The 10814-nt window shown below is 43.8% G+C and overlaps 1 protein-coding gene across 2 annotated transcripts in view; it reads right to left on the bottom strand.

Moving 5' to 3' along the window:
- The window catches only part of SUFU (SUFU negative regulator of hedgehog signaling), a 99168-nt gene that overhangs the window by 82097 nt on the left and 6257 nt on the right, over window positions 1-10814 (bottom strand). For both annotated transcript variants that reach the window (XM_076338919.1, XM_076338920.1), the window contains exon 2: window positions 9926-10060. In XM_076338919.1, coding sequence (XP_076195034.1) covers window positions 9926-10060 — 135 coding nt within the window. The remainder of the gene's footprint in view (window positions 1-9925; window positions 10061-10814) is intronic.

The raw sequence follows: 10814 nt of genomic DNA, 5'->3' as shown, positions 1-10814 counted from the left end.
GACAATACTTCCCTACTTGCTGAGCTGTTACATAGTCTCATTTCATTGTAAAGGGTGCACTCAAAAACATACCAATGAGCACCATAACAGATCTTAACCAATTAAACAGGCAGGAAAAAGCCCTTGAAGTTTGAGCCATAATTCCAGGGAAAAGAAAGCACCAGACTGCTGGTGAAAGACTCCCAAAAGGGAAACATGAGACAGTTGCAACAAAAAGTCTACTATAAATATATATATTTTTAATTTGCCTTTAAGTGTTAAGCTTCTCCTGCAAGACTATGGTTCCTTTGAAGCGCTGGAAGCTTCCAGAGGTAGGAATCATAGGCTGATATTTTCAATCTATAGAAATAAACACCTGGCTTGTGAATGTTACACGGACTCCACCCATTGTAAGACAAAATCCAAAAGGATAAAATAAATCTTGGCCTCTAAATCAAACAAAGGAGGAAAGAAAGCATCATTCCTCCCCTTCGTGGGTCCAGGATCAGCCCTAAAGATTTTAATAGCGGCAAAATAGTTTTGCCTCTCAGCGAAACCACTTCAGTTATGGAAACTGCGGCTCAGTCTCTCTCACAAACAGAAAAAAAGTTGGGAGAGAGATGTCAACTTGCAGCGTATTTCAGTACCGCTTACTTTTTAGTGCAGTAAGCAGAAACACGCTCCTCACGTTCCTGATCACTTTAGGAGGAATAAGCTATCCAGTAAAACACAGAGTTCAGCGTACAGCTCATCACAGCCGCTCTGTTACAGAAAATCCCCCATCCATCTCTAAACACCAAATTCTTTGCTTTTCTGCCTAATGTTACTCTTCTGGGTAAAAAAGAATTCAAGGCCCAGAGACATATTATTTTTGCGTAATAAAGTTATACATATGGATTCAACTTAGCTAGGAAATGTCAACTTAAGGCTTGTCTTCATGAGGAAATTTACTGTAACTAGTCTACCAGTATAATTATATTGCTGTAGTTCTACTGGTAAAATTCCCCTGTTGAGCCTTATTCATAACAACAGCCGCCTTTATGGTTTATTTTTGTCGACCATGCCAAAAAAGGCCCCTGCTCCAGAAAGGCCACAACAATTCACAGGAGGGGAGGGGAAGGAGCTATGCCAGTGCAACTGGAGCAGTAGAAAGAATAACAGTATAGAAATGGCAGTATTTCTCTGTGCTAACAAATTATTTGCTACAAAAAAAATTAAACGTTGTAAGAAAACTATACTGTACATCAGATATCGTTGCAGGTAAGGTATGTGCCAGGTTTATGCCACATTTCATAGCTTTGGTAAAGTTCCCCAAGCCGGACACTGCTCTGCATCAGCGCCTCCATGTGCATCCTTTTGTCTCGCCTTCTTCCCAGCTGCTGCAGTGCATTTCTCAGGCATACGCTCTTTCCCCCATTCCCTCACAGGAGTGATGCCTCGCAGCCCAGCAACTGCCCTGGGCCCCTTGGACAGAGCACTGACCGTCCAAAACAAACGGGTGTTAAAGACCAGCCCCTCTGGTTTACAGTTTGCATCTTCAGGGACAAGGGGTTGCTGCAAAGCAAACAGCACTCTTTGCAAAAGGGATTTTAAAACAATTGCCCTTCACTTCAGCAGTGCAAGAATGCTGAGCTAGACAAAACAATGAGCCATCTGTGCACTCTTCCCTCCTTCCCTTGTCTCTACCCTCTGGGCTTAAATCAGAGCTCCCCAAGAATGGCCGAGTCCCCCTTTACCTCCGCCCACCCTGTTTACATCCTGCAAAAAACAGTTTTCCAGCCTTTTTTTGTTTTTTGCTTTTTGTTCTTAAGAGCCCTTGCAAAATCTTCCTTTAGACCTCAGCCCTTTGTCAGGTGGTATCCCATCTACCCAGCTTTGTCAACTGATCAAAAAATGCCTCCCACCAGCCGATGTGTTCCTTGTTTACCATCCCTGGAGGCACTCAGGAGCCCTAGCCACCCCTTTGTCCAAGGAAGGGAATACCATCTGAATGGGAGACCACCAAAGATTTGCAGCCCTCTTTTGTTAGCCTAGTGTCACTGCCTATTGGGCCTCGATTCAAAATTGAGATGACAGCAGAGAGGCAGCTGAGTTTGGTAATCGCTATGGAGTTTCCAGCTTAGGAGACAGAAATACCAACAGCTCAAATTTTCAAATAAAATTGGTAATTTTATTACCAATTGTAACCACTGTCCCATCAAGAAACACAGACTATTCTAGTACTAGTCACAAAGGCATGTTCCCAACGCTAAATCTGCATTGAGGAAAAAAGGGGATTAGGTCTGAATAACAGCATTCAGATGCATCTCTTCAAACTTCCATTTTGTTAGTATCATTATTCCAGCAAGCAAAGGGATAAAAAAAGTCAACCCTCCTTTGATCTCACAGCCGGAATGGCCACACAGCTCAAAAAATGCTTCTACCTTCGCGTCCCACCAAAAAAAAGCCCACTATCTTTTAATTCTTGCTTTTTAGAACATCCTAAACAGATCTTTATCAAATAAAACAATCTTTCACTAGAAGACCCAACTTTGATCCCCAGTCGCTCCTCTTCCCAGCAGGCTGAACTGGCTGGGAGAGCAGAGCCTGCAAGCTCTCCCCCATCATTCAGCACTAACCCAGCTGGGAGATGAGAGTAAGGAAGCCCTGCCTCAGGCCAACTCTCCTCTCATATGCCAAGATCATAAATGTCGAAGTTCTGCTGACAAAAAGAAATCATCCAGTTTGAATACCATGCCCGTTCCTCTGCATGGCAGCAAGAGGCTCATCTTACCCGGATGCATGTGCAGATGCGCTACTGAACAGGATGCGGGGCTTGCCTTCAGTAACGCTCAGCTATAAACCTACTTCCAATCTTTTTCCTTTTTTTTTTTATTGAAAACAGGCCTTCTTGTAAATTCAACTACCATGCTGTAAATGTTAAACGAATTTCCTTCAATGCTTCAAAAAAAAATTCCAAATCTAGCACAGTTCAAGCGTGCTCTCATCCCAACCTCCGCACACAAATACAGATACACCACAGCGCAAAGCGGACTTCTCTCTGTAGGTGGCCTACATCTTTCATATTATTAACGGTGCTAACTACCTCCAACAAATGACATTTGGAAGCCAAGTGCACTCTGCCTGGGAGAAGGGAAAAAAAAGATTTTCCCATGGTGACCATAGCTTCAAGGGAGGTCTGCATCCAGCAGAGAAACACAAGTCTTAGTCCTGGTGCATTGCCTCAGTCATCAGAGGGACACCGTCAACGGGGCGCGTAAATAGGCATCACATTTGGTTTAACTGTTTTTTGCCTGGGAAATAGGAACTTGAACCTTACATGATCACACTTGTGCTTCTTTAAAACGTCTCCACAATTTTTGAACTCATTGGTCAAATTCAACCAAGTTCCTCAAAGGAAGAGCTGTTCCCAAAACACCACATTTCTACAAAGCAGGCATAAACAGCCAGACAGAAGAGGATCTATAGGCGCTCCCAGTTTCTGTGGAAGCACAACTATATTTCTAGATACCAGAGAATCCACACAGGAGAGAGCTGTTACAAGTACCCTAATCTTGGGAAAAGCTCAGTCTAACTCATATCTTTATAGACGCACAAAAAAAATCCAACCACAAGACAAGTCCATTAAAAAACAGATCTTATTACCCCCCTACAGCTATGCTACACATTCCAAATTTGATGGATTCTCAAATAAGCTATCATTAAAAGGAAATACCTTTTTTGTCACAGAACTCCCTAATTCCGTGGCCTCTCCCTTCCCACTCTGCCGTGAACGTTCCTCTCCCCTCTGCCTCAGAAAAAAGACCAACTGGAAAAATAAGCATTACATTTGGGGCCAATCTCTGATAGACAAATGAGACCTAGGAAGAAAAAGGAAGTCCAGAGTATGGTACCCATCTTGCACTCTTGTTCCTCCAAGTCCTAGCTCTTGCACCTCTTTCCTAAACTGATGCTTACCGATGTCCTCTCCCATGTCATTCCCTTTAGCTGGGGCAGATGCTCCACCTCCAGCAACAGTACACAGAAGAAACATTTCTTCAGTGCGCTGGCTAAAGTTCAGTTCCCACAGAGGAAGCCATGGCAACACGAAGCAGGAAGATACGGAGACCTGGAAGAAGCTCCTCAGGATGACCATAAATCCCCAGAATTTCATTGCTGTGGTGGCTGTTCCCCACAACCAATTCATCACAGTCACACCTCACAGAAGTCTGACCCAGGAGCAGAACCACTATTTTCTGATCCTCAACTTGAGGATATGTCCCCAGAACTCAACCTCACTTCCCTATTCCATGTGCTGAAGCAGCTGCCACACAGCTAGCCCTGACACAGCAGGTGTCCTTTAACTTCAGAGCTAATAGCCTAGTGAAACAAAATTAGGATGAGGAAGGGAGGGGTTTACACATCTATGCTATTATTTTTAAGGAAGTCCTCAGGTTCCTCTGTGTGAAGCATGCTTCAACACCACACTTGAAAGAAACTAGACACCATGAAAGGTAGAAGAAAACCTTGGGGTTTTAATAATTTCCCTTGAATTCCAGGCTCAACTCCCAAACTAAACTGATTTGATCTTTCATCTCTTCAAGGTAGATATGCTGAACTCTACAAAAGTTGTTTCAAAATCTTACCTGAAACATGGATCCACAACTACCGCTACCCCTCTCTAATTTACTGTCTTCCCAAAAGCCCTTTATTTTATTGCATTTTCATGAAAACAAAGAGGGGCAGAGTCAGTCTCCACCATTTTAAAAGCATTCACTGTCACCTTGAAGTTTGGTGTAATATTTCAGTGGTGCTTTAGGCATGTGGTTTATAAAACACTTAGGGACCCATTAAATACCAAAATTTAAAGCTAAAGGCTGGCAAGCTGAGGGCAGTGAGCTTTTAAATTTATGAAAGGCTACAGAACTAAGAGGCCACTAAAGTGACAGCTGTCAGCACTACTCCATCCTACATTCATGCAGGCTCAAAGGAGAAGCCAGCACGCACTCAAAAGAAAGAGAGCACTCGTTCCAACTTTCAGGCTATTTTCCAAATACTCTTTTCAAATTCCTTTCATACTCGGAAAAAGCCTTCCAGAAAACATCCACCCCTCTGCAAGCCTTGCATTTGTTACCTGATCCAGTTTTGCGCTCTTTTTTCTTCCTCCCAGCTCTAACAAGCATCCTTGCCCTTTTACAAGTTAAGGTCATTCAGAGGATCTATACAAGCCAGCAGAACACAAGCTGGACTGGAGATCTTGAAAGGCTCATGCTTACCCTCACCTTTAATAGGGAGGCACCACCCACAGAGACAACACGTTATCCCGGCATGCACCGCTCCCTCCTGATCCAAATGGTAAGTAGCGCAAATGAAAAGGACCACAGCAAGTTGGAACCTGTTGTCTCCGCGGGTGGTACCCTGCATCTGTATTAGAGATGAAGGCAGCTGTAATCTCTTCGGTTTTATGCAAATGGGATGCTATGCTTCAGCTCCTGGCTAGCTGCCAGGAAAAAAACAAAACAAAACAAAAAACACCACCCTTGTCAATATGAAGTTTGTGTAGATCAGGAAACCCAATTATTGGAATTTGCATAAAAAGCTAAACATCAAAACACAGTTGGCATGTTTCTTCTCAGGATGTGGGAAGGCCACAAATACAAATCTTATCTCTTAACCTAGCCATAATTTAAGCTTTGCTTTCTATTGTGGCTCTGAATTACAACCTTGCAATTTTAATACAAATAAGACTATTCAAGGTTTTCAGGAATTCTATCGCACCACGGTTCTCATTTTCCATCCACTTTTTAAACTGTCAACAAAAAGGGTGAGCACTTGAACTGCAGGAACAGTTAACTGGAGATTCAGCCTTGGCCTTACAGCTAACTGGAGATAGAAGTCAGTGTGGTGAAAACACACATTGCTTCCTAGCTCTCTGGACAGCCCTGCAAACTCCTGCAGCAGCACAACCCAGGGCTGGAGCACGCTGTGGCACCGCAGTAGCTGAAGCTGGCGTTGCCACTGATGGATTCCAAGTCCAGCTACACTTGTTGACGCTGCCTTCCTCAGGCACTCATTCTCCACGTAGGCAGAAGTCACCATCACACCTGGAAACTGCAGGAAGGATCAGGTGCCTGTGCCCTGGCCATGCTGACGGTCTGGCATCGGAGCACGAATCTGCAATTGCCAGCTGAGGCACCACGCTTTGCGCGGACACACAGGGACACGTTCCTTGCTGCTGACTTTGCTTCAGAAAGCAAGAACAGTCCAAAAAAAGGCTCTGCTCTAACCCTGCTGAGTAGATTCAAGAAGTTACACATCGGGTTTGATTTTGAAGTAGATAGAAAAAGTTAAAAATGGAGAATAACTTGCAAAAATGTCCCGGAAGGATTTCTGCTGCCACTCAAGTTGTGCAACATGCTCGACTGGAGAGACTTATTTCCATGCAAGCAGCTTGGTGTGAAATCCCACTGAAAGGTCTGTGGTTCCCTAATGCTGTCATGATGTCATGATTTAGGATTTTTAGAGCAATCAGCCCAGCACAGCTGGTATCATGGTTGCCATTATACCATGAAACACTGAGTGGTTTTAAATGAAAAAGGTTTCCCCATTTGAAATTCTTAGATTTCTTCCATCTTTTTCTGTGGACTCTTAAAACCAGACCAGTTCTGTAAGCAGAGTATAGCTGATATTTAAGCAGAGCAGGAAATAGTGCTGCTTTAACTGAAAATAAATCTGTCAACAAGGAGGCACAGGGAGAGCTCCACTTCAGACTTTTCAGGTTCTTATTAAAAAATATAAATTAAAGTAAACATTTTCACGTTACTTGCTACATCTGTTTGCTATTCCACTATAAATAAAAATATAGGGGCCTCCAATTCAGCATTGGTTCACTCAAAAAAAAAAATCAAAAAGCCCTTTTCATTTAATACTGCATTATAATTGGTCTAGATTGTACTGTATTACCAGAAGAGGTCCACAAGAAATAAGCTATACGTTACCCAAAGTCAAGCTGGGAGATTAAAAAGACCTTTGGTAGTGTACTATCCTTCCCTTTCTAAAGGATGAAGGACAGCAAGGCTATGGAAGCACACCCCTATTGTAGGAACCTTGCTGGCTGTCACGAGCACATCCAGCTCTGCACTCTTTGAAGAGAGAGTTGGGAAACAAAAAAACCCCACAAACTAAACCCTATCTCCAGAGGCCATGGCAGTTGAGGAGAGTTCAGTGCCACACCAGCTTTAAAAGAAATCTTCCAAAGATTTAAACAACTCCCCTGTCACCCCACGTTCCTGCCAACCATCCTGCAGCACACTTTACCTGGGACAGCAGAATCCCAAAGTCCTTCAAGCAACAAAGAGACTGATACCCATTTTCTTAAACAAGGGCTTTATTAAATTCCCTGCTGGAGAACAAGAGGCTCCCAAGCGCATAGGAAAACCACTACATTCCTGCGGTGTGCACCCAGTGCCGGTCTGTTGATGTACAGTTCATGTGGCAGTCGCGTTTCAAGAGTAGTTAGCAAACAGCAACTGCTGTTGGGAGTAAAAATTGCTGGTGAGTGCCGAGCTCCTTTGAAAATCTTCTCTTAGCCTGTCTGCAGTGCTTGCCTACCAGGTGATAACTTCAGGTTCAGTGTGTAAGAGATGTGTAAGTTTTGACAGCTTTACCACATGCATAACTGTCTATTAAGACTATACGCCATAAAGGCAGAGCCAGCCTTCTCAACAGCACATGCAATATTAAGTTCTGTAGCTCCAAGAATGAGGCCAAGAATAAGGCCAAAATAAAGGTGACAGACTGCTGACAGCTGAACATCTCAGGGCGAGTGACACAGGGACACCCTGCTCTGGAGCCAGGAACACAGTTCCTGCCACACAGAGAGAGGGGAAACACGTGCACGTGCCCAGGGCACAGAGATCACTTTGACGGATCTGAGTAGGTCTGTGCTCAAGAGGTTGCTGCCAACGTCTGCAAAGCAGTGCAGCAGCGAGGGCTCGCTATTTGCTTGTAGTGCCCAGCCGCAGCAGCCTCTGGCAGCGCGGTGCCAGGGGCAGCCAAGGCACACCAGCTCTCTAAGCCTCCTCCCAGGCTCACATACACGCAGCGCACTCGGGGACTTCAGACCTCCCAGAGCATGGCGCAGACTTTGCTCCTGCTTCACTCAGCAGGCCTTGGAAATCGCCTGCAGCCTGTGTCTAGAGATGTGGTTTTAATTCCTGTGCCCTGTAACCAGCAAAAGGCATATTCTGCTATCTCAATCTGAATTTCCAGACCAAACCATATGACAGCATGAAAAGTTAGGTGGCTTCGTGCCAGGAAGTTGTTTAAAGTTGTGACGTTCCACCTGTGTGATATTTTCCTCTTCCTCCTCCAAGCTTTCCACTACAGAACAACATTTTTTGGTCTATCACACAGGTTTTGGGACTGAGAAGCCAGAGGACGTGCCAGGGCCAAGAAGACAGTGTCCTTACATAATTTGCTTCTTCATTCATAAAAACACATCACCCCTCACATCTTGATCTGAGACCCTCATGTCCACTCCCTGCTCTCACCCGAAACCATCAGGTAAGAGTCTGAGCAAAGAGAATAGTCTCACCATGGGAAAGCCTCAGGTTGACAAGTCACCAAAGAGAGGAAGTCAGCACAGCACTTACTCCCTCCAAAATTCAATTCCAGCAAAATGAGGCAGGCAAACACAGGTCACCTAATCTTGGCAACCTCAAGTTTTCAGTGGCAAAGATGATATCTTATGATCTGAGAACAAAGGCACCACGTGAAGGCCTGCATGTCCATGGTGGGGTCTCTTGTGGAAGCGAGGGAAGGAAGCCTTTAACTTCATTTCTTTCACTTGCCCTACCTTTCCCCTGCCCCAGCAACTAATGGCTGCGGTTTGTTGCTAGTAGATGTGTTGGTTAAATGCCTCAGGCAGATCTCAGTGACACTAGGGTCCTGTACAAACTCCAGTCTTAAAAGACTTGTCTTCTGAAAAACAGTTCTGTAACCACAAACATGAGAAAAAAAACCAAGAGAAACTGCCTTGAGGACATGGGTAAGTTTAAAGAAACTGCCTGACTGCTGCTGTTGCAAGAGAAGCACCTGGGTGAAAAAAAATGGTGGCTGAATCTTAACCAAGACAAACAAAAGAGGGAAAGCTTGGATGAAGAAACTGGGGCCTTTGCTGCACCATTCACCAAGGACATTTACCCCACAAGTATGAAACAGCGCAAAGACAGTTTCACTAAACAGCAATAGTAGAAACCTTCTGCCATTTCTGGCTGGTTAAAAGGCCACGTTCACAGCCCCAAGATGATGACAGCTTGGCTACTCCTACTCACTTTAACCAGTGTTAAAGAGCAAGGTCAGTAAAACACAGACAAGAATAAGGTTAGACCATGCTGCGTGCCTGGTCTAATACAAGATGCCTGCTAAAGACCATCCATACCAGCAAGCTAAGACAATCATTTAATTACTGGAGAGAAGACAGTCAAACAATTATAATTTTATGCTTCTGTTACACAGATTGGCACTTTATACAGCAGCCACCAGGGTGGCAGTCCGCTGACAGTAACACTGCTGTGCCAGCAATAGGAAAAATGCCCTTACAGCAGTTTCCCAGAGGAAGGCATTTAACATGCACAGGGATGGGTCAGGATTTAAGCATATGACCATAACAGACTACCAAGAGTGAAAAACACAACAAGACATTCAGTTAAAAAAAAAAAAAATCACTCAGCTTTTAACACTAACAAGGAAGTACATTGCATTCAAAGCCTGCAGAGGGGAACATAGTAACTCTTCTACATCCAAGAACAGGCACACGTCACCCCTTGTGAGACCCTGGCTATGGTATTCTCAGCAGAAAAACAGCTGTTCAAATAATAAGAACAGCAGGGCACGGTTTTACCTACACTCCTGCAAATGCAATGCAAAACACAACACGCAGCAACAGAACTTAAATGACACTTACTCATGTACTCTGTTGTCTCCATACAAGTCACTTAACCCAAAGCTGACGTAGTGCCAGTGCTCAGGAACATTCAACGCTGGGTTTCCCAGGTTTCTGTACATGCTAACGTAGTCCAGAGGATCAGGTCCCCCCAACCTGCATTAAAACCAGAAAGATTCTTAGGTAAGTCAGTTTATTCAAGACACATGTGAAGTCTCCACAGGTGCTACAAGGGGCTGTACAAAGACCTGCTTTAAAACATAGCTAGTGACAAAAATTAAACTAGCATGTTCAAGTTACCTCTAAAAAAAAATTTAGGAGAAAGGTTGGGTTAAGTCCAGAAAGCTTCAAGCACAGGAAGGCAAAGTGCATGTGTGCAACTACTACAATGTTTTTAACGTTAAAGCATAAAAACCTCTGGAAAATCATATTAAAGCTTCCACAGAACACAAAGAAAATTGGAAAATTGTACTAGTAAAAGAGCAATAGCTGTATCTGCACTGCAAGCTCTTAATTCAGTCCAGAGGCACATACCTCAATTAAAAAAAAACAAACTTGACACTATTCCTCAAAGCAGAATTTGAAATGGCTAAGTTTTGAGGAGAGTAATCCATACTTCTAAACATAAACATGACAGTTAAAATAGTGGAGGAGAAAAACATTGATTCAGAAAAATTAGTACCAGAACTTTTAAAATACACTAGGTGCATTAATCAAGAACAGGTAAAAAGCATCATTGCAGCCTCTGCTTCAACATTAGAACAGGTTCCTTAAAATAACATTACTTAAAAGTCAATACAGCACAGCCAGACTACATTAAGCAGCAATCACCAAAACCTGCAGCCCCGCTTCCCATTACAAGGCACAAGGAAACGAGGCTGGTGTGCCAGCAGAGCAAGCACAGCACTCT

This window comes from Aptenodytes patagonicus, chromosome 5, assembly GCF_965638725.1.
Source record: "Aptenodytes patagonicus chromosome 5, bAptPat1.pri.cur, whole genome shotgun sequence".
NCBI classification, from domain to species: Eukaryota; Metazoa; Chordata; class Aves; order Sphenisciformes; family Spheniscidae; genus Aptenodytes; species Aptenodytes patagonicus.
The sequence above is the reverse complement of the archived record's forward strand: the minus strand, read 5'-3'. Positions and strand labels throughout refer to the sequence as shown.